Below are 25191 nucleotides of genomic sequence, written 5' to 3'. Positions count from 1 at the left end.
TGATCTCCAAGATAGAGTTTAGAAGAGAATTTATTTTAGTGTGTATACTGTACATGGAATGAAAGACATGCCGGCCAATTGGTGCGACGGGTCTAATTCAGAGTTTCTGCCCTGTGCTATTTACCTTACAGGAATACCTCTCTCTCTTGGTTCAATCGTGAAATTGGAGCTTCTCGTGACAGACGTTTGGAACCTAGTAGATGCTGTACAGGTGCAGACGTTGTACCGACCACATCAATGCAATCGCACGGTCCAGGTCTCAGATTATGTACGCTACCACTACAATGGCTCGCTGCTCGATGGCTCACTGTTTGACACAAGGTGCCGATGGCTAAGACACGTGTGAAGTTGGCAGCTGCAGACACAAGTCTCATGTGTACATGTTGAGCAACACTTGTAGAGGAAATTCTGATTATAATCATAATGTTTCATATCGTGTGCATCGTTTTCTACGACGTTGGAACTGAACCACTCAATGTTCCATGCACCACCAGCTCGTGGCAGAATAAAACGTACAACTCGTATGTGGGCACGGGTTGGCTCATTCCTGGTGTTGACAATGGCATACGAGGCATGTGCGTTGGTGAACAGCGGCACATCATTGTTCCCCCATTCTTTGCATATGGTGAACACGGTGCAGGTGAGGATGCCACTGGTACGTACAAGTCAGCACATCCCGTCATGTTTTCATTTATTATTTTTTGCATCGATACAGATAAAATTCAAACATTAGAACAAAATTTTCTGCAAACAATTTATGAACTGATAATATAAATACTCGAGAGCGAAATTAATTCATGAATTACTTTGAATGCAGAAAATGAGTAACTTGTGTCTCAATCAGTAAATACAAGGCTCGGGAGATAAAATTTAAATATAGAAAACAAAAAAACCGTTTCAAATATAATTGTATCGAAGCAATATTTATTGCATACATTTCATTGTTGTTGCTAAACATGAGCAATTCCAAAAGTTGATCGAGTTTGGGGCATAACAGACACCAAGTATGACCACTAATGGCATCTAGACGGGCATCTGTGGAATATATGTCCCTTCCAAGGAAATTCAATGCTGAATGCCATTAGGCCGATGAAGCCTGTGCTATGGTTTCCAACCTACGGTTGTTTGGTGATGCTCGACCTTCCAAATGCTGAGCATCAAGCAAGGATGCAGCACGTAACATTGTTAAAGCCTTTGCTATGAGTCAACTGGGGTTCCAACCTCAGACCTTCCAGACCCAGATTTGATGGCCTAACCATTAAACGACCTAGTCTGGTTAATTATATTCACTGTCTGCCCTTCTGGAGGCAAATGTGGCATTAAAAACTCACTAGAACATAAAATGTTGTTTCTTTTACAACACAAGTGAGCATGCCGCCATTGCATTCTCAGAAAGGTCAGGGGTCAAAAACAAAATAATTTCGCTTGATTTTCAAATCTTATAATGATTAATTTTTTTTATCAATTGAAAGTCGTGTGAGTTGTGTGAGTTTTATCTTCTCCGAGTCGTGATTTTAATCAACCTACGATGCATCACTCTTGAAGTGTATGACATTCGCACGTGAGCTTGTTCACAGATACGCTCGTCGTATTTTGCAGATGCTGCAGTTCCACCCAATGCCACACTTGTATTCGACATACTTCTGCTGGACTTGCATAACCCACATGATCGTGTTGCTGTACAGTCGTACCACGTGCCACACACTTGCAATCGCCGTACTGTGGCAGGAGACTTTGTCCGCTACCACTACAATGGATCCCTACTTGATGGCACCAACTTTGATTCCAGGTAAGAGACACTGTCATCACAGCCTCCAGCTTACGTTGCTTACTAAAGGTCAGATAAAATAAAGTCTGATGCCACTGATAGCATGGTCATCATAGCTTGATGCCACGCTTTACGAATCTAAATGAAACGTAGGAATGGTTCAACCTCTTTCTCTAAAAAATAAACTTGTCAAAAAGTAAAGACAATGGAGGACAAATCAAATCACTCCTCCATCATCCTGCCCTTTCATGAGCCACAATTTGTGATGTGGGAAATTGTACGTACTCACATTATAATTGTACATACTTTATAGACATACTCACATTCTAATTGTACTTACTTTATAGAGATACTCACATTCTAATTGTACATACTTTATAGATGTACTCACATTCTAATTGTACATACTGTTGCGGATCTCCTGGTCGGCCTTTCCCCTTACCAAGGGGGTATTAGTCCCCTTGTCTTTTACTAGCCGACGGGATCCGGGGCTATGACGTCACTTCCGGACAGCGTTGAGTAGGGTCATAGGACTAATCGCTAATACCTAATTACCAACGCTGCCCAGGAAGCAAGGAAATAAGCCCCGCTCGAATCACGGTTGTAGGTGGAAACGCCGAGCGATAGCGAACCGTGATCCGAGCCGTTAACAATTACTAAACCCGATCCGAGCGGTTCTGATCGTGCCACGCTTACCCAATGGAGGAAAACACTGATACGGTCGAATTAGGAAGAAACAAGGAATAACAGATTTATTTGCAATTTGTGCAGGAAGGAGAAGAAGAACACACAGTGCAGCCTTATTACAGTCTTAACCTATCCCAGGACACGGGCCCGTTTCACACTCAGACACTCACACGGGGATTGCAGATGGTCCGGGTGATGGTCCAAGGATAATGGCGTCCAGGCAGATCGCTCTGGTCCCCGACTCGTACCGCAAAGAAGATGGTCAGGGTGGCAGAAGCTCCCCGCGGGTCGTTTGCGCACACGGGATTAAATGCGGGGCGAAAGGTAAGGCTGGCTGGACGGTTACTTGCGACCATGGTCGCGTACGTAATAGATGAAACGGCGTTATATGCGCTCCCAATACGAATCCGTATGCGCTCCCAATACAAGTCCTTTCACCAAGCCCTCTCCCAACGAGTCCTCTTTCATGCGTGAATCGTGCAAGTCCCTCTTACAGTGCGCTCTCCCAACGAGTCCTCATACAACAAAGTTCTTCTGGCCAGTCCTGTTCAAGGGCTTTGTGCGTGTGCTTATATAGCCTTTTCAGCGAACCTTCCAGCACTCGCTAGATGCGCCCTTACCACGCCCTCTCTAACCATGCCCACCGAGCCCTGGTTGGTTGTTGCCCTTGCCGTCACCACCTTCTGACGTGCTGCTTGATGCGGCCACACCTCGTCCTCGCGCTCCTCCCTCTTTCCAGGCCTACCTCATGGCATTTGACTGGTTTCGAGCGATCCCAAGGGCAGCGAACGCTGCTGGCGGCCAAAGCGTAACAAACTGCCGCGAGTAGCCCAAAGCGTAACAAATTGAGGGATGCCAAATGGAGCGCGGGATCGATTATGCCCATGATGGAGATTGGAGGGTGGCCGCAAAATGAAAAGGACCGAAGCTTATTATTTCTTTACACAACGCAGGTATCACTCGTGGAAATGGCCTTATCCTCACACATACTATGACATAACTAATGTTCTAAGGGGCCTACGTGTTGCTTGTGGACTAACTATGGGGGAAAACCTTTAACCTTTAATGATGTTCTATTTACACTCTCAAAACCATAACAATACTTTACAGATGAACTCGCATTCTAATTGTACATACTTTATAGATGTACTCACATTCTAATTCTACATACTTCATAGACGCACTCATATTCTAATTGTACATACTTTATAGATGTACTCACATTCTAATTGTACATACTTTCTAAATGTACTCACATTCTAATTGCACATACTTTATAGACATACTCACATTCTAATTGTACATACTTTAATGACGTACTCACATTCTAATTGTACCTAATTTATAGACGTACTCACATTCTAATTGTACATATTTTATAGACGTACTCACATTCTAATTGAACATACTTTATAGATGTACTCACATTCTAATTGTACATCTTTTGTGGACGTGCTCACATTCTAATTGTACATACTTTATAGACGTACTCAAATTATAATTGCACATAATTTAAAGATGTACTCACATTCTAATTGTACATACTTTATAGAGATACTCACATTCTAATTGAACATACTTTATAGATGTACTCACATTCTAATTGTACATACTTTATAGATCAACTCACATTCTAATTGTACATACTTTAAAGATGTACTCACATTCTAATTATACATACTTCATAGACGCACTCACATTCTAATTGTACATAGTTTATAGATGTACTCACATTCTAATTGTACATACTTTATAGACGTACTCACATTCTAATTGTGCATACTTTATAGAGGTACTCACATTCTAATTGTGCATACTTTATAGATGTACTCACATTCTAATTGTACATTCTTTATGGACATACTCACATTCTAATTGTACGTACTTTATAGACATACTCACATTCTTATTGTATGTACTTTATAGACATACTCACATTCTACTTGTAATCAAGGCACTGTTGAAAAAAGATAATGTGCAATACTGACTACCACCAGGTGGTGTTTGTGGCCTACAGACTACCACTTTATAGACATACTCACATTCTAATTGTACATACTTTAATGACGTACTCACATTCTAATTGTACCTAATTTATAGACGTACTCACATTTATAGACGTACTCATAAAGCGTCTTTGGGCTTCCTGAAAAGCGCTATATAAAATAAATGCATTATTATTATTATTATTACATCAGCACATTCGGGATAAAAAAAAGATTGAACTACATTGAAGTTTAACAGGAATTCATATATTCAGGGATATTATACTGACAGTCAGCTGGTAGGATAACCCAAAGGGTGCACACACATATATATGAGGCATAGTCTGGGTTCAATTCCTGACATGACTATAAAATGTCAGATTGGTGGTTTCACAGACAGGGTGTTGCATCGATGAGTACACCGTCTGTTGGGTGAGTCTTTAAGAGGAGTGTCTCTTTCGTTAGCAATTACTGGTGCACATTAAAGATCCCATAATGCCTTACAGAAAAAATATGGCAGTGTTCCAGTACCTTGGTCAAATTCCAAATTCCTGTCGTAATGTGACCTCTCCAGCCAGAGTGATGACCTCTCCATGGAAACTGGCAGAACAATGCTCTTCGTCAGATTATGGTCATGGATGATGATGATGATGATGATGACAATGATACTGATTTGGGCAATCGGGAACAGGTAGACAAAAAAAACAGGATCTGAAAGAAATGAAAGGCCTGCATGAAGGAAGAGGTTTTAAGGGTGATGCAAGGTAGATTAGTTGTGGGTATGGAAGGCAACTGCAGGTAAGGATGGATTGCAATCTTCAAGCACTGGGAGAAAGAGAGGGTTTGGAACGACACAAGATAATTCCACAAAAAAAGGCAAAAGAGGGCAAATTAGGATTGAAGGTGAGCAGACAGCATGGACTGCAGAAGCAGATTACATGATACCTGGGCAGGTAAAGGTGTTTTATCTTTAACTTTGATCCTTTTCTTGTTGTGGCTTTTTTTAATCCTGGTTTTTGTTTCCTCCAATTTTCTTCTTTCCCATGCGAGAACAGGGTTGTGTTTTCAGCCAAAAGTTGAGTTTGCCATTAATATGACAGGCCTGGAATAACAGACCCTGAATGAATGAATGACACGTTCTCGTGCAGAATAACAGACCCTGACTGCTGATATTACTGATGATGAGCTAGAGTTGTCTTTTGTGGACAATATTGCGACCAACGTATAAATCTTCGTGTTGGCTGTATACGCCAGTTACCTGAAGGACAAGACGTACGACACATACCTGGGAAAAGGCTACATCATTGCCGGCATGGAGGAGGGTTTGCTGGGGGTTTGTATGGGCGAGCATCGCAGACTCACCATCCCCCCACATCTTGCCTATGGGGAAGCTGGCATTGGTGGGTACACCGCTCGTGTTGCACACGACTTGACAAAGTGCTAACAAAAGTCATGAATGTGTTCGTAGTCCTTAGTCAACACAGTAGTCGCTAAGAAAGGTGAAAAAGGTGCAACTTGTTATTTAATTACTGTTTATTGAACGCTTCCCTTCTGGGGCATGGTAATGGCCTGTATAGATGCCACCCTCCTTGCTTTATCGTCCCATGCCCCCAGTGAATAAGATTCCAGGATCGGCCGCTATAGTCGTGCACGTGCTCATGGTCGATTTCCACAACCCAACGGACAACGTCAACATTGAGACGCAGCACCTGCCTGAGGAATGCTCCCATCACGTGCACAAGGGAGACTTTGTGGGCATGCACTACAATACGAGCCTACTTGATGGTACCAAACTCTATTCCAGGTAGGGAAACGTTGATGTACGAATCGGCTCGCAAGAGGCCTTTCAAACTGTAAATCAAGCACGTCTTCACATTTATGTTTCTCTCGTTCAATGACCTCGTGCTGTTGTGTAATCAGTCCGTAAAATGAACGCTCAGCACCCTCCTAAATAGGATTCCTGGAGCAGAGGCTTCACAGGGGCTGCTGGAGCAGGGAAGCATGCAGGTAGTCAAGGAAACATGATGGATAATCATCCAAAACATAAAATGATGCTTCTCAAATTCCTGAGACAAGGAACGTTTCCTGCAAAAATTTTTTTATCGATGTTAGAAAAAAGTACAAGTCGATATGATATTTAGTAGGCCTGATGATGTTGTCATCTGAACTCCTGGCTTTTGAGGTCGGGAACACAGGTTCAAATCCCATATGTACGTCCGTCATTTCGTCGTGCCCTTTAAATTCATTTTAAAAATCCACTGATGTCTACTGATGTCTTTATCCTGCATGCGATACATGTACAAGATCAAAGTGCCCTAGATCAATGAAGAATAAAAAATAACAAGAAATATGTCGTGCATAGCACGATACTTGCAAGATCCCGAAAATAAGTTGTTGGCCTATGATGACCTCAAATATAATTAGTGGTTCAATTCAGTGACCTGATATGCAAATCCTCTTCAAATTTCAAGTTAATCGGATGAAAATTGAGGATTTAAAATCTGGCCTATGTTGACCTTTTGGCCTATGTTGACCTCAAAAATAGTTGGGGGTTGAATTCAGTGACCAGATATGCAAATATTTTTAAAATTTCAAGTTAATCGGATAAAAATTGAGGATTTTAGAAATTTGGCTTATGTTGACCTTTTGGCCGATGTTGACCTAAATATAATTGGTGGTTGAATTTAGTGTACAGATATGCAAATCCTCTTCAAATTTCAAGTTAATCTGATGAAAATTGAGGATTTTAGAAATTTGACAAAGTTGGTGACATTTGGCCTATGTTGAACTATTGACCTTTTGACACCAAAAACAATAGGCTTCTTACTTTTGACCAACTTTACCCTTTGGTGAAGTTTTGTGAAGATCGGTTGAAAATTTTGACCTGTAGGTGACTGACATACAGACAGACAGACCGACCGACAGACAGACAGACAGACAGAATAACGCACAAGACCAAGCAATATACTTGAAAAATCTTCGAGTTTCGCAAGTAATAATCGATTTGAGCATATGGCCGCATGCGCACCACATCTCCCTAACAGCGTTGTGTCGCCCTGCGACCACATAGCACTCCATCAGTGTTTCGGGCACTCATGCCACATTCCCCCCCCCCCCCCCCCCCCATCCCCCTAATGTAGGGTTCTTTATTATTATTATTTTTGTATACAATATCGAGGCTCGTGTAATAGCCAACATCCATCACCAAAAAAAACAAACGGACACATAAAACATATAATAAAGCGGGAGACAAGATGAGGAGGGAGAGGGAAGTACACAAGTACAACAGTGGAGAACAGGGACATCGGGAGATCTGTGGGAGGGAGAAGGCTTGGGGAGAGGAGGCAAGGGAAGGGGGGTGGCGGGGTTAGGAGAGGTATAAAACACATGGACACTGCTAGGACTTCTAGGAAAGAAGTTGGTATTTCAAAAAAGTGGATCTGGGGTGAATTAACGGGGGTAGAAAAGATCAAGGTTTTGGTCAAATCTGGACAATATTTTGGAATATCTGGATATGACAATTATTCAATTTTTAAGTGATTCTTCACCATTGAGAGATAGGGCCAAAAACCGATACGTAGCACGATATCTGAAAAAGTTATAGATGGATTTGGACGAAACCTGGGGGACAAGTTGGGTGTGTGACAAGAACAAGCCGATTAGATTTTGGTTCAGGTCCGAATCCAGATCCGGCCTATCAGTGGAATACAAAACATAAACTGTTCAGCCTGGCGGAGGTATGTGCTCTACCAAGTGCCTTTCTAGTTTTTAAAGAGATGGAGCACAACGTTGCAATCACAAAAGAGTTCCATAACTTATTATTGTATGTTAAGGGAACAAAATGGTTCCCAAATGTTTCGGCTCTCATTTTGGGAATGGAAATATATGTGAGAGATTAGCTGAGCGGAGTGAGCGAGATGGTTCTCAAGTTGATATTGAATCGCTTGTGAACTTTTCATCAGCATCTCCATCACACCTAATGTGGCTCCTATGGATCCCTTTTGTGAAACCTACTTTCTTCTTTCCTCCATGGAATGCTTTTTTGTATCAAAACCTTTGCCCAGTCCAAAAGGAATGGGAGATGCTTTTGTAATTGGCGTGTGTGCGTGTGTACAGATCTACTTTAATATAGATCGTCCATTTTCAGATCTACTATATTCTATATACATATACCACAGCAAGGATCTACATTGTTAATGTCTCTATCTTGTTACAATTGTATATTCCTCATCATTATTTGAGAAAGCCGTCTTCACTTACCACCCGCAAATGTTATGCTTATGTCTTTACTTGCTAATTCATCATTTATTTAAATTTATCTATCAGTTTTACTTCGATTTATGATCCTTATAGTCAGGTGGTTTAATGGTTTACAGTTACAGAGCAGATATAGAAGCACCAAATTTGGCATGGAGCTTCTTAACCCTAAGCGATTTTAGCGTCAGGAAGGGCATCCGGCCATAAAAACATTGCCTCAAAAAGGGAACCATGATTGTCATGGGGCCCACAAAGCTAACCCCCACTCTAGTGGGGAAAATGGTGTTAAAACGATCATTTTCATTTTTTCATTCATTCTTCCGAACCCTAAGCGATTTTAGCATAGGAGCTCTCCTGAATTCTGTCAGGTTTTTACACAATATACTAGAATCCAAGATGGCCCACATCACTGATAAAATATCACTTATCTCAGGTTATAGAAGCCAGAAGAAGGCTGCATAGTTTCCAAAATAGTGTTTTTTCTGGATGGGTGGCATTCTGTCCATGGATAGATTCTTCAGTCAGAAAAGTTCCTTCCTTGTCTCGTTGACAGACTCCAAAGGACTGGATTTGTCATACAGGATGGCAGTCAGCCTCTCAATATTATAGAAATGATCATAGTCTACATTCAGGACCTCAAAGGGTGACGAGCCAGATACGTAAATGTCCTCGTGATCTCTTCGTAGGCTTGCCAGGCTGACTTTGTCACTTGCCTTAGGAGGCCGATGTGGTATCACAGCCAGATATTTCATGGAACACTTTTGGCGCTTGCGATCTTGCTTCTCCAAGGCTAGCACAGAGGGCATTGATGCTGTGGAATCTGTAATTCTTGCCCATGCCAAACGCCACCCAGTTGTCAGCCAAAGGTTAAGTCACTGCCACATTGTGGAATGCATGAGCAAGGATAGTTGTACGTACTTGGAGAGTCTTCCTACCCTGCTCCAGTACATGCGCTGCATGAACCACGTCCCTTGTGTCAGCATCCTCATGATTGCAGTTCAGCATGGGACTGTTGGAACCTTTAGATACCACATATTCACCTGATGTTATGTGCACAGATTTTTCTGGTGGGCAGATTAATTCTGCAACATTGGAGGTTCCTTTTTGTTTTGCGGATCTTGGAAGAAGTCCATCCAGGTACCAGGCCAAGCTTGGTCTGGCTCGATACCTCTCTGCGCACCCCTTTCTCTCTTTCTCCTTCAAACTGTCAGGAATGTATGCATCCCACATAAACATCCAACCTTGTGGCATCCTGCAGTTGCCTCTCCAATTAAGGGATAAATAAACATCTTGTCTGCATATCCATTGAAGGTGATGAAGCTGGTAGTGAGCAGGCAGTGGACAATGACGGCACCGTCCAGGACTTTGCAGTCGTAATTCGTTTGAGGTGGCTCAGGTTGTTCCGGCTGTTCAAGACGTTTCAGCTGTTCAGACGTTGTGCCTGATACATGGAGCTTACCAAAATCTGAATCGGGAAGGATTACTATCTCATGGGCAAATAATTCCCTCAATTCACGATCTTGGCTGTGTTCAGAGATGTACAATACAGACTATTCCTCTTGATTGGGTCATTGATGGAGTGGATGCGATCTTCAAGTACATTCTTGATCCTGGTACGAGTGGTACGGCTTCTTGTCTGTGTCCTCCAGGGTGCGCAATGCAGCTACCACCGATTCATCTGCACAGTTGTGACTGTCAGGTGTTACTGGATCGGGAAATCGTCTGAGAAGAGATTTCCCATTTTCATTAAGGTGTTGGAGTCTATAGACCTGCCTCTGAGTGGGTTTTCTGTGGAGAGGCCCTTTTTTTTTTTAATACAAGATCGAGGCTCGTGTAAAAGCTAACATTAATGACAAAAAAAAACGGACACGTAAAATATATAATAAAGGGAGTGGGAGACAAGATGGGGAGAGAAGGAAGCACACAAGTACAACAGTGGAGAACAGGGACATCGGGAGATCTGTGGCAGGGAGAGGGCTTGGGAGGCCATGGGAAGGGAGGGGAGGGGGAGTGTGAGAGGTATTAAACAAATAGGCACTGCTAGGACTTCCAGGAAAGAAGTCGGTATTTCAAAAAAGTGGATCTGGGGTGAATTAACGGTGGTAGAAAAGATCAAGGTTTTGGATGGGGGAAGATAAGAGATTGTGGTGAACAGCTGTTTTGAAGACCTGGAGGGAGGAGTGGGATTGAAGAGAGTGAGGGAGTTTGTTCCAGAGGTGGGAGTAAAGAGGAATGAAAGAATGAAGGTGAGCAGAGAGTCTTGATTTTGGCAGTTTAACCATACGAGGGTTGCTGGCAGATTTTGTGCGTCCTGCAGGAATAATTGGGGAGCAGAGCACAGAGAGAGCTGGGGGAGCAAGGCTGGAGAGGAGTCGGTAGAAGACAGAAAGTCCACCAACCTGCCTGCGGTGAGTGAGTGAAAGGCCCTCAGAGTTAGCTTCATCGTGGGAGATTCCAATGATTCTGAAAGCTTTGGTTTCAACAGCGTGAAGTCGAGCGTGAAGTCGTGACAGCGTGAAGTCGAGGTGTGAGGCAGGAGCACCAGCCTCAAGCCCTGCTTGTCGTTCTGGAGGTTATTGGGGTTTTAGGGATCATCATGGGGAAGATATTGTTACAGTCCGCGGATTAGATGTTATTTACCGAGCGGTGGTAGTGCCGCGACCTAACAGTTCCCCCGATTCTTCCCCAACTCACCCGATTCACCCAGACGTTGGCCAAATCGCGCTATGCCAAATCAATGATAGAAAGGACACGACGACTGGGAAAGAGGAAACGACGCAAGGGGTACAGTTCTCAAGACCTCCGGAGGAGGGTATAATTACAGTGGTGGAGAAAAGGGGTAGATTACAAGGCAGTGAGGTAAAGACACAGAAGAGATGGGCACTTAATTACCGTCTTATCTTATCCCAGACAGACCACAGACAAACGGAACAAGGCAGACTTACACAGGGATTGATGGCAGGAAGGGACAGGTAGGTCGATAGCACAAGGTGCACCTTGGCTCGGGGACAGGATAAAGCACGGTCCAGAAGATGCGGGGAGGCCTCACAGCGCTCGGAGGGGACGTCTTTCTTTCTCCAAGCTCAGCACGCATCTGACGTCACCTCCCCCTCACTGCGCATGCTCAGCGGGGAGTGACACGCCCTCGGCTGGTTGGTTCCGCCCCACTGGGGCCGGTCCGCCGCTTCCATTGGGTGCGGGGGTTACCGGGCTCCGCCCTTGACGAGGAGCTGACAGGGAGCCCCTATTTGGTAACCCCGTCGAGCACATGTTTGATGGCGGCTCGTTGGGAAGGCCTGGTGCCCTCCCAACACCCCCTACCAACCAAGCCGGAGTGCGGATGCGCACTTCCTGCGCTCGTTGTTGTTGTTGTTGTTGTTGTTGTTGAACTGTGAGGAAGAGCTGCGGGGAGGTATTGGGAGGTCCTAAACTTCCTAACGGTGCCATACAATCACATTCTGGTGCAACGAAGGGTCAGAATTAATGGAAAGGAGTCCTTAACTGACATAGACCAAGAATAACTAGCACGATGTCCTATATTTGTCTTACATGAGATGCGGTGAACCTGGGCACGACATTTAATGGGGGAAATAGGGGGAGGTCGGGTCTACAGAGTGTTGTTTACAGAAAATGGGACTAGGGAATGGGGGATTGGGGAGAGTTGGGAAGTATTGAGGAAATAGGGGAATATTTACAAGCGGATATGGATGGATGCAAATCCCATATCCGCAACACTGCACCCTTCTCTACCTCGGGGCGTCCCGACCCGATAAATTTTTACCTACTTTAGTGTGGCACTCAGATGTAGTTCCCTCTACTATTAACTCAACCCTGAGTGCGACAGTTTTACAGATGTTCACAAATGAGTAAATATGTCCCCCTGCGACGTTGCACCCTTCTCCTAACAGAAACACACCCACAGGATAACCGAATCGCGGAAAGCATCCTCAAACTAAACATACAGCCGGTAGGGAGCATTATTTATACAACACTGATATTTACACTACGATCCAGGACCTGTTCTTTGAGGAACACATGCAGATGTTATGCATAGGGAGAGCACGCATGCCAGCATCGATACACCAACCCACGAGTGCCCTGTGGCCCTACGGCCTTTAATAATGTGCAGAGCACCCCGTCCAAGCACTAAAAGCACCACCCCATTATGCACAGTCAGCACCATCCGGTGCACCAATAAAGTGTTCATAAAAATGCACAATTAAGTGTCCATGGTCACCGGTGGTGTCGCAGATGGCCGATGTTCTGCCGCTGGTCTTGCCTTCATGGAGTGCACTTGGCCTTCTGGCTTCTTTAGAAATAAAGAAAGGCGCCAACCGTGTCCATTTCTGAATTGTGGCCGTCAGGGGGGCCAACTAAAAGTGGTTCACCTGTATGGCATAGGTGCCACGTTGACCCAGAGCTCTATCCACGGGTGGTGCTTGACCGAAAAAGAACTGCGGTCCATTGTGGGTGGCCACAAAAATTGCGGTCCATATGGTGTATCGATCCAGGCAGCAAGCAGCGGAAGTACAGGCCCACAACTGCGGAGCCAGCACCTCTCTCTCCTCTCTCTCTGCCCCAAAGCCAGATCCTCGGAGGTGGGAGACAAAAGAAGATAAGTGAGTAAGGTGGTAAGGGCGCAAAAGTGCACGCAATACAAGGTAATGCACACTGGGGGCACATGGGAACCAGGTGAGACAGGTACGTTCCTACCGTACGCCCCTCCCCCCCTCCCCCCACCAGGTAACCTACATTGCCCCTCCCTTACCCCTTACTGTATCCACAAAACACAACACTACCCATAAACATCTACTTTACACATCAACAACGTCCCTACTGTCTTCCCCGTTCCTCCCATAAACCAAATTCGTCTTCTCTCCCTCCTAACCAATCAAATTTGCCATTTCCAACTCTCATCAAAATCTGCCATCTCCAACTCAACATCAAAATCTGCCATCACCAATTCATCATCAGTCCCTCCTAAGGAGGGAGAGATGGAATCACCCCAATGTCTCATCCACGTCGTGATGCGTCTCACAAATCCAAACAGCAATTCTCCTTTCCTGCAACACAAAACAAAGAAAACACAGGTGTGGAGTCATCAGCATCACCTCAGGTAAGTGGCTGCGTATGGTGCGACAGGTTCATCAATCCTAACTATTTCCTAAATGACTTTAACAAATTTACATTACCCGGGGTCTTTCCCTGCCAATCCATTGGCCAACTTACACTATGGGTTCTAACAACCAATTCCCATTGACCAAACTGTGGTGCTTCTCAATTTGGGGTCTCACTCCCCCGATTCATCTCCCGGTGCCCTTGCACAATTTCTGGGCTGCGACGTGTAGCTCTCCCAGCAGGTCTACCCACCTGCACACCACCACTGCAGTTGCCACCCGAGCTTACCTAGCTCCTCACCCTAACCTAACTAACTGGGGAAGGCCCCTCCTGGCTCTGTCACCCCTCGGTGCCCTCTGGCACTGGGCTACCCGGGTCCGTCCTCCGGATGCTCGGGCCCCATCCACAACAACTACTACCGGCTCCCAGAGCCCACCTGCGGCCTCACCTGGCCGACATCCTCACAGTGGTGGAGTGCCCAAACCAACTACACACACTAACAGGCTACATGCCCAGCCATTTCCACAACACTAATGCACCCATCCAATCATCATTCTTCCACCCGCACCACAGATGCCAATATCCAACCACAATTTACCTATACCCTCTACCTAACACTTACACTACCCGCCCCGGGTATCCATGATGGGGGTCCACTCTTCCCCCATCCACACCTTCGCACCACGCACACCACTCCGTACCACTTACTCCAACTCTCTCCACACCACTCATTCTCTGCTCCATATATTCCACACACCTGTACTTGCACACCTGTGCTCTCATACTTGGTGCCGCCTGCACCCTTCTCTCCCCCAAGCGCATTCGCGCTGATCCACAACACTCACTACTCACCATGACACTCATCCGCAATGCTCTCATTCATCACTTGTACACTCACACACACCTCGGAGCATTGCCTCACCGATGCCTCATTTGAAGCTGCTCACCAGCACTTCCATTCACACTGCATCATCTGCTCTGTCTACTCCCTTCTAAAACTCGCACTCCTCCGTCTTCCCTTACACTCAGCGCTCCCCCGTCATTATCAAACACTAAGCTACTACGTCCCCACTACAGGTACCAGTCACTAACTAACCTTAACGTCACCTAAGGTCATCTTCTAGGTCCCTACACATTATCCAAGCCCTCCCTGGCTCGGTTGTCATAGCCACCCCATAAACTATAGCTCATCTGCCCCCTATTTGTGAGGGATGACAGAGTTGCAATCCCACCACATCGGGCATCTCGCACTACCAATTTTGCACATCAAATTTCAACAAATCAAAAATTTGCCAATCACTACCCATCATCTGCCAATCATTACTGCCAATCCTTTGCCAATCATCAAATTTTGTTTTTCTAATTTCGGGGCCAAAACACTATCCTCGTCATTACAGTCGACTTACTAATGCCTCTCGGTGCGCCAATTCACTTCCACAGCCCGGCTTCGTAAAGCCGAGCAATTAATGCGGGTTGTTTGGTGCCGGCGGCTGGATGCGTCCGACATTCGGTGCAGGGAAGGAGGTTTACCCGGGCCGAGATCCCACGCACCATCTCGGCACGGAGCCATCCCATGGCCCGATCTCGACCTGCCGGAATGCCTCAACAAAAAGGGGTCGCCATGACGACCCTTCCTATCGGGCTGCCCGCTCCGCTTAGTGGAGCACGGACGCGGCCGTTCAAAGCGCGGCCCGGCGTGGATCGCGTACGGCGGTTCTTTCGAAACCGCCGTGGTTCGGATCCCCGCTGGTCCTCGCGGCACGCGAAGCTGCTCGGCGCGCACCGAGGGCCCGATTCGGCTATAAGTCGCTCTCGCCGCTAACCCGGTTACCGTCGATGCCTCACCTGCATGCTTACACGCATACGCTACCCCTTTCTTGCTCATACATCCAGCTGTTCCCATGCTCCTCGTCATTGCACCTTCTCCAACACACCCATGTACACTCATTCCGCTCACAGACTTGGTCACACACCTGACCACCAAACACCTTGGCACACACTCGTCGCTCGCACACCTCACCAACACACCTCTTCGCGCCCCCTCCTCGGTCACCTCCTCTTTGACAATCACAGGTGTGCTCTCACTCGCACACCCAACCACGTGCCTCACGACCAACTCAAGTGTGCATTCCCACACACGCTCTACCATTCCAGGTGTGCATCCTTCCATTCCAGGTGTACATCCTCGCTCACCTGTCACCACCAACTCACGCTCCGTGTCACTCTCACTACTTTCACCACCACGCTTGACAACGCACTCACCCTTACTCTTGACAGCGCACTCTTTCCTCATGCACCTGTCCGTTACACACCTTTCTCGCGCACACTCTTGCGCACACTCTCCCGTTACACCCTCTGTAACACTCACCACAGGTGTGCATTCTTCCTTACTTTTGACAGCGCACTCTTTCCTCATGCACCTGTCCGTTACACACCTTTCTCGCGCACACTCTTGCGCACACTCTCCCGTTACTCCCCCCGTAACACTCACCACAGGCGTGCATTCTTCTGTTACATCCTCTGTAACACTCCTCACTACGCGCTTCCATGTGCTCCCTCACACACGCGCTAGGACCGACTCACTCTCGACAGCACACTCACTCCTTGGCGCGCACTTTTTCCTCACACACCCCAGAGTCGGACATTCTCGCACACCTCTTTTTTCACACACCAGACCTGTCGCACACTTCACCAACGGCCTCTCACGAACACTCGGGTCCATCTCGACCCCCAAGCTCATTAAATCACCTGGCGCATCATACGCACGACCATATTGGTCACCACTTACACCGGGTCCTCTTTCTCTTCGCTTCTCCTCCATCACCTGCGAATCCCTCATCCGGTTAATGAGCACATCATCACGATCCGAACACAGACTTTGGACCAATTCTTTTACTTCCTCTTTTATCTCTTTCTTATCCCCTCTCCGTCGCTTCTTAATTTCGCTCACCCCTTCTTCCACTTCTTCTAATTTCTGCTTCACCTCTTTTATTTCCCGGTGCGTCTCCTCAAGTTCGTCCTCTAAGGCTACCTTGACCGTTTCTATGTGCGTCCTCACCTGCCGGTCCTTCGTCTCCATTACCTGTGTCACCTCGTCCAACCTCGTTGTCAGTCCCTCACGTACCATCTGACATTGCCTCTGTGTCGCTATCAAGTCATTTTTTATGTCGTTTTGTGTCGCTTTTAACCCTCCTAGTACCGCAGTGTTCCTTTGAACCTGCTCCGTTAGTTCTTTTTGTCCCTCCGTCAGCTGTTCCACTCCCAGCGTCAACTCCTCTATACCACCACCTTGCAATTTTACAGTCCCCTTTCTCACCTCCTTCTCCATGCGCTCCTCACAGTGCCTCACCTCCTCGCGCACTCCTCCGACCTCCTCACTCACACCTCTTCTGATCTCCTCTCCCATCACTTGCATCTCCTGCCCAGATGCCACCCTCATCTGCTCCATTTACTCCCTGTGAGCATCCAATTTAGTTTCTACCCCCATTCTGACCCCCTCTATCTGCTGCCCCATTTGTTTAAATTCCCTTTCCGCTTGGTCCCTCATGTCCGTCAATTTGCCTTCCATACTGTTTTCTAACCCCTCTAACCCCTTTTTCATCCCTTCCATTTGATTCTCTTGAGCGGCCATTCTGTTTTCTACCCCCGTTAACCCATGTTTCACCCCTTCTATTTGATTCTCTTGAGCGGCCATTCTGTTTTCTACCCCCTTTAACCCATGTTTCACCCCTTCTAATTTAGCTTCTAGCCGTTCCCCCATTTCTTCCATTTTGCCCCCCATTTCGCTCCCCAATCGCTCACTATCAGCCCTCGCTCCGTCCCTCATTACTCCCATCATTCTGCTTTCCATTTCTTCGCCATTCTTGTCCATAAGGGCCTTCATTTGTATAAAAAAAAGGTTCAAATCCACCAGCGGCGCTGCTACGGTCGCGGGCGCGGTCGCCGTAGCCATCTGCAAGGCGCCATTTTGCGCGCCCGTAACCTCATGCGCGAGGACGCCATTTTGCGAACCTGCCGCCCTCACTGCTTCGCTCTCCTCATGTCCCTCAATTTGGTCCTGGATCGACCCTGCCTCACTCTCCTCTACCGGAACCCAGCCGTCTTGATCTCCCATAGCGCGACTTTCAAAATTCGGTTTTTTTTGTAAAACAAAATCAAATTTCGGTGACTTGTAATTTTGAGCGCGTTAAGCACGCTTCGGGTCCGTATCTCACTCCCAGACACCAATTGTTACAGTCCGCGGATTAGATGTTATTTACCGAGCGGTGGTAGTGCCGCGACCTAACAGTTCCCCCGATTCTTCCCCAACTCACCCGATTCACCCAGACGTTGGCCAAATCGCGCTATGCCAAATCAATGATAGAAAGGACACGACGACTGGGAAAGAGGAAACGACGCAAGGAGTACAGTTCTCAAGACCTCCGGAGGAGGGTATAATTACAGTGGTGGAGAAAAGGGGTAGATTACAAGGCAGTGAGGTAAAGACACAGAAGAGATGGGCACTTAATTACCGTCTTATCTTATCCCAGACAGACCACAGACAAACGGAACAAGGCAGACTTACACAGGGATTGATGGCAGGAAGGGACAGGTAGGTCGATAGCACAAGGTGCACCTTGGCTCGGGGACAGGATAAAGCACGGTCCAGAAGATGCGGGGAGGCCTCACAGCGCTCGGAGGGGACGTCTTTCTTTCTCCAAGCTCAGCGCGCATCTGACGTCACCTCCCCCTCACTGCGCATGCTCAGCGGGGAGTGACACGCCCTCGGCTGGTTGGTTCCGCCCCACTGGGGCCGGTCCGCCGCTTCCATTGGGTGCGGGGGTTACCGGGCTCCGCCCTTGACGAGGAGCTGACAGGGAGCCCCTATTTGGTAACCCCGTCGAGCACATGTTTGATGGCGGCTCGTTGGGAAGGCCTGGTGCCCTCCCAACACCCCCTACCAACCAAGCCGGAGTGAGGACGCGCACTTCCTGCGCTCGTTGTTGTTGTTGTTGTTGTTGTTGTTGTTGAACTGTGAGGAAGAGCTGCGGGGAGGTATTGGGAGGTCCTAAACTTCCTAACGGTGCCATACAATCACATTCTGGTGCAACGAAGGGTCAGAATTAATGGAAACGAGTCCTTAACTGACATAGACTAAGAATAACTAGCAAGATGTCCTATAGTTGTCTTACATGAGATGCGGTGAACCTGGGCACGACATTTAATGGGGGAAATAGGGGGAGGTCGGGTCTACAGAGTGTTGTTTACAGAAAATGGGACTAGGGAATGGGGGATTGGGGATAGTTGGGAAGTATTGAGGAAATAGGGGAATATTTACAAGCGGATATGGATGGATGCAAATCCCATATCCGCAACAATATTCAGCCTCAAACTGCTTCTGCAGTATAGACAGCTCAGGCCCTGAGATGAAAGCAATCGGGTTTTCTGTGAATCCAATACAACCACCTTAGCCTATCACGCAGCGGTTCTTCTCTTTATCTGTTATGAGCCTGGTCAATTGGGATTGCAGAGCACTTATTGCTGGTCTTGGAAAGGACCCAATGACATTGCTTCTCAACCTCATCCTTGATGGATTTGGACAAGGACTTCCTATCTCTGATGTGGACAGGCACTCAACTTGAGTAATTCACATGATCCAAGGCAAACAACAGATGTGCCAATTCCTCCAAGACTTCCACATACAAAAATAAGTTATTTTGTCTGTGAGCCCGGATGAAGACGAGAATGAGGGTTTGGTATCTCAGGATGAGGTCTCAGTGCATGAAGATAGGACTCTTCTTCAGCATTTCAGTTGGCCAAGCTGCTGCAGACTCTTCATTTTTGGATCCCTCAGAGAGCAGGAAAGCATCCCGTTGGAGGATGTGGAGGGTCAAGAGTGATTTGGTAGACATGCAAAGCGTGACTGAGGTGTGCCGCCTTTAGATACCAATTTGACCTTCCCATGACTCATAGAACCTGAGAAAATTCATATTTTATCACATTTGTCGGCCATCCTCGATTTTCATGTTTTATGTATGAAAACTCGAAAAAAGTCAAGATGGCTCCTCGGCTGAAATTAATCAGGAACCCTTAAGGAAGCATTGTGCCGAATTTGGCCATTTATCCGCTTTGTAAACAGTAATCTTGAAAAAGAATGCCATGGCACCTGAATATTATTCTCTAAGTATGACGTGGTAGTCGCGAGTATAGCACTTTTCGGATTACCCTCATATGTTAGGTATCACTTTATTAGCCTTTTCCACAATTCGTACTATATGAGCAACACGTGCATCTGCCTCCTTGGCAGCCGAACCACTGGGTGGACATACGAGGCCATTGTTGGCACTGGCCAGCTAATTCCGGGCTTGGATCAAGGCCTCATGGGAATGTGCTTAGGAGAGAGAAGGCAACTCATCATCCCTCCTCATTTGGGCTTTGGAGAGAAGGGAATCGGTAAGTACCCTCTTTCGATTTGCAAATTGCGCAACACTCAAGTTTTCGTGAATCCGCTATCTTTGTGCTTACACGGCCTCTGCTTTGCAAAATGAGGCTCTTGTAATACTGGGGAATTTTTGATGCAACCTCTGCTTTAGAGCCTCTGCCTCTGCTTTATGCCTCTGCTTTATGCATAATTTTGATTTTGTTGGCATGGTTTGTTCTGCTTCATAGTCCTGCAGCAACGATGCATGATGGAAAACCTTCCTCCATTAGAAGTCAGTCACTCAGTCCTTGGATTGTCAAAAAAGAAGTTGCTTTTCATGTTATCAACTGAAACTACACATGAATTAACCATTGTGTTCAATATGCAAATTCACTTGGCTTGGTCTCACCATGGTCTTCACAAACACTTATTTTATTTGATGTTATTCGTTGGGTGGTGGGGTATAAGGGAGGGAGGGGTCTTGGGTGTGAAAAGTGACCAGATTCACATCTCATTAACCCCAAGTTTACCTCCAGTTGGTGTGCAAAGTGTGAACCGACGACTCTGAGACTAGGAAAACATGATTACACTCATGTTTACACTCACTGTTACACTCACTGTTACTGTTACTGTTACTCACTGTTACTGTTACTCACTGTTACACTCACTCACTGTTTACACTCATGTTTACACTCATGTTTACACTCATGATTACACTCAAAACCCACCATATCTTCAATCTGATACTAGAACAAGTTAGGGTGTGACCCCACTTGTGTTTTTGTTACGTAAACTGAACACGCAAGTGTCATGCCCTAAGAAATAAAAAATATACATCTGGAAGGTCATTTGGCATGTTTCCTTGATCACAATTCATCGCATGATCATCAAAACATATCAATGCATCATATTCCTCGCACTATCAACAAAAAGTATCAATAATTCACACTCACCAAGCCTGGCGATTTTCCATGTCTGCATGGCATTTCATTGGCGAGATGACACCATTTTGGAATTCCCTTTCGGAACCGTCAGCCTTCAGTGCGGAATACCATCAGCCGTCAGCAGAATATCTAGGAATATTGAGGGTCTATGTTTGTCTTGGCATGATCTGAATATGATGATCAATGATATTGATGATAATTGGATTGAAATCTGGCAAGATGGCAGGCCAGGGTGTCATGACATTTATGTTGGCACTGATAAGAACGTTCCTTGTTCGAATGGTCCTGTGAGCAGTAGCATCATCATGCATAAAGATGATTCCTGGACCATGTTGTTGAAGGGCAGGCAACACGAGTTGCTGTAAGATCTCATTAATGTATCAATCTGCCATCATATTGCCATGGATACAGATTAAGTTGGTGTGAAAGGTTTCAGCAATACCACCCCACCATCATGACACTTCCACGTCCAACATTTGCGGCTTCCTGGACACAGACTCGGGCAGATCGGTCATTGCATCTTCTGTAAACTAGCGTACGACCATCATGTCTTTCGAGCTTGTCCATTGCCTCAGTGTCCATTGCACTTGCTGAGTTTACCATTGCAAGCATGTTTTGATGTGTCGTGGTGCACGTCTTGGGCGCTGAACAGGATGATGAGCACGGATCACTGCATTACAGGGATTCCTCAAGACGGTGTTAACACTTAACCTGTGTGTTGGCAGGGAGTGTTCTTGCAGTATGCTGGGCAGTTTGAAACAGATTGCATAGTTAGGTCATACGACCATATATGTCCACTGTCCAGGGTGAGAATAGTTACGCTGAGTGGTCCACTTCTTGGCATATCTGTTGTTTATTGGGCTAGCGGCTAGGGTGCCAGCTTAGGATCCAAGGATCCTGGGTTCGAATCCCGGTCGATCGCTGAATTAACGCCAGGGGGGTTGACTCAGCCTGTCATCCTTCCGAGGTCGGCTAATTGAGTACCAGTTCACTGGTAATTCCCTGTGTGTCGTAAAAAGGCGACAAACAGGGTTGGCGGCAGGAAGGGCATCCGGCCGTAAAACATTGCTTCAAAAAGGGGACCAAAAAACAACAACAACCACGGTCCCCGAAAAAGGCCAACCCCCGCTTTGCGGGGAAAAATGGCCTCTAGACGGTGGTTATCCAGTGGCTTAACAACGTCCTCTTAGGTCAAGCAGTTCCTCTCCTCATGTTAAAGTGTTGCAACAAGGCTAATGTAAAACCCTGCTTCAAGGTGTCCAATGATTTAATTCCTCCCATTTTCGGACAGTTGTGGCATTTTGATGGAGTGTTGAACAATTTAATCAGTGTTTTTTTTTGGGGGGGGGGGGGGTATAGGGGGGGGGGGTGGTGCACATGCTGGTGTCTCAGAAAGACTGTTTCAAATTTGCTCAGATTGCAATGTGTCACCTCGAAAACCTAAGGGTGTATGAGTTGCACGTGCTGAACGATTATTGCATGAGACAAGAATGGTTGTGGAAACTTGCACTCTGGTGTTCTGCACATCCCTTGTGCCAAAAGGCACTTGGAATGAATACAAGAACAGTCCTTCAACAATTATACTATGAGTTTTACATGTATGGTATTTCATGGTGGAGAGTGTATATAATGAATAAATATATGGCTGACTGATGCTACGGTTAGCGGTGTAGTAGCTGACACTGCTTGATGCAGTGAGCAGCTCAGTGTTTTCCACAGACTACAACTCAGCCCAAATGTGTACCTAACTTTGATATCTATCTTACCAGATACATAGACAGATCTTGTTAACTGGTAATAGGTACCTAAAAAGAGTGGATTCGTGGCAGTCACCCCATGTTAATTAGTTGTGCTGGTAAGGCACAAGAGTTCATGGTCACTATTCCATTTAAGAGGTGCTAGTTGTGTGTGTGTGTGTGTGTGTGTGTGTGTGTGTGTGTGTGTGTGTGTGTGTGTGTGTGTGTGTGTGTGTGTGTGTGTGTGTGTGTGTGTGTTGTTGTTGTTGGTTGTTAACACTGTATGCAGGCTTCAGGAGGTGGAACAGAGCCCAACCAGGTCTCAAAGTATCCACCTCCGTTAGCGTGTGTGTGTTTGTGTGTAATATGTATAACATGTCATGTATCAAATGTTTGCATACAATATACAGTACATTTCACGTATAACACGTGTGCATATCATATACAGTATAATATGTTGCATATATTATGTGTATAAAAGACATAGTACATGCCAAGTACAGTCACGTGAAAAAGTAAGTACACCCCATGTAAAGTTTTGACTTTTTCAACATATTTCAACATACAGCTATTTGATCTTCATTTCAACAATATTGACAGATAAAGGTGATATAATATAACAAATATCATGAAACATTTACATTTTGTAGTCCATTGTATAATTTAAATAAGCATAAATGCAAATTTTGCATGTGGAAAAAGTAAGTACACCCCTACATTTATCACTACTTCAAATACCTAAAATTAGAATCAGGTGCACCAGCTCAGGTGCAAATGATTACAACATCGTTAGAGAGGATCTTGGAGGAACCTGTCTTATTTAAACCTCAGACATTTCGTTTGGTTTGCTCTTTGTTGAAGTGTGCGGCGTCACCATGCCTAGATCAAAAGAGCTCTCTGAGGCCTTCAGAACGAAGGTTGTAGATGCCTACGAGTCTGGGAAGGGATTTAAAAAGATCTCCAAACAATTTGAAATCAATCATTCGACTGTCCGGAAGATCATCTACAAGTGGAGAAGATTCCAAACAACTGCCAACTTGTTCAGGCCAGGCCGCCCCAGCAAGTTCAGCCCGAGAGCAGACCGCAAGATGCTGAAAGAAGTCTCTAAGAACCCCCAAAATGTCATCACGAGACCTTCAGGTAGCTCTTGCCACTACTGATGTCAAAGTGCACGAGTCTACAATTAGAAAGAGGCTGCACAAATTTGATCTACATGGGAGGTGTGCCAAGAGGAAACCTTTGCTGTCCAGAAAGAACATCAGGGCAAGACTAAAGTTTGCCAATGAACACCGAGGCAAAGACCAGCACTTCTGGAACAATGTGCTCTGGACAGATGAGTCAAAGGTAGAGCTATTTGGCCACAGTACCAGAAGACATGTTTGGCGAAAACCAAAGACAGCATTTGACCACAAGTACCTGATACCAACTGTAAAGCATGGTGGTGGAAATATTATGGTTTGGGGAAGCTTTGCTGCATCAGGGGCAGCTCACCATCATAGAATCCACTATGAATTCTTCATTCTACCAGAGGGTGCTTGAGGATAATGTGAGGCCATCTGTCGGAAAGTTGAAGCTCAACCAAAGGTGGACCTTGCAACATGACAATGACCCTAAACACACCAGTAAATCCACCAAGGAATGGCTGAAAAGAAAGAAATGGAGGGTTCTGGAATGGCCAAGTCAAAACCCGGATCTAAATCCCATCGAGATGTTGTGGGGGACTTGAAACGAGCTGTGCATGCAAGAAACCCCTCAAACATGGCACTTTCCCCAGGCCAAGTGTAACCGTGTGTGTGTGTGTGTGTGTGTGTGTGTGTGTGTGTGTGTGTGTGTGTGTGTGTGTGTGTGTGTGGTCCATTACGAGCCTTAGATCTTGTAAAAAAAACAAACAAAAAAAAAAAAACATCGCACAGCTGAAATAATTCTGCAGAGTGGGCAAAAATTTCTCCCAGTCAATGTCAGAGACTGGTAGACAGTTATAAGAAATGCCTACTTGAGGTTGTTTCTGCAAAAGGGGGCAATACCACCTATTAGAGCCAAGGGTGTACTTACTTTTTCCACATGCGAAATTTGCATTTATGTTTATTTAAATTATACAATGGCCTACAAAATGTAAATGTTTCATGATATTTGTTATATTATATCACCTTTATCTATCAATATTGTTGAAATGAAGATCAAATAGCTGCATGTTGAAATATGTTGAAAAATTCAAAACTTGACGTGGGGTGTACTTACTTTTTCACGTGACTGTATGTCGGTCTAATGCCAAATGAGGACCTCACCACTGCAGATC

The 25191-nt window shown here is 45.8% G+C and overlaps 2 protein-coding genes across 5 annotated transcripts in view; one reads left to right on the top strand and one right to left on the bottom strand.

Moving 5' to 3' along the window:
- The window catches only part of LOC137434292 (trafficking kinesin-binding protein 1), a 1208017-nt gene that overhangs the window by 850832 nt on the left and 331994 nt on the right, over positions 1–25191 (bottom strand). The window lies entirely within an intron of this gene.
- Positions 1–25191, top strand: part of LOC137434295 (peptidyl-prolyl cis-trans isomerase FKBP9) — a 52558-nt gene that overhangs the window by 18803 nt on the left and 8564 nt on the right. For 2 of the 4 annotated variants that reach the window (XM_068127178.2, XM_068127180.2), the window contains exons 3-8: positions 132–321; positions 495–655; positions 1600–1789; positions 5695–5840; positions 6055–6244; positions 20102–20247. In XM_068127178.2, coding sequence (XP_067983279.2) covers positions 132–321; positions 495–655; positions 1600–1789; positions 5695–5840; positions 6055–6244; positions 20102–20247 — 1023 coding nt within the window. The remainder of the gene's footprint in view (positions 1–131; positions 322–494; positions 656–1599; positions 1790–5694; positions 5841–6054; positions 6245–20101; positions 20248–25191) is intronic. The other 2 variants (XM_068127179.2, XM_068127181.2) reach the window with 1 other exon arrangement.

The sequence above is a fragment of the Myxine glutinosa genome, chromosome 10 (assembly GCF_964187855.1).
Source record: "Myxine glutinosa chromosome 10, kmMyxGlut1.1, whole genome shotgun sequence".
NCBI lineage: Eukaryota > Metazoa > Chordata > Myxini > Myxiniformes > Myxinidae > Myxine > Myxine glutinosa.
This window is presented reverse-complemented; position numbering and strand designations above follow the sequence as displayed.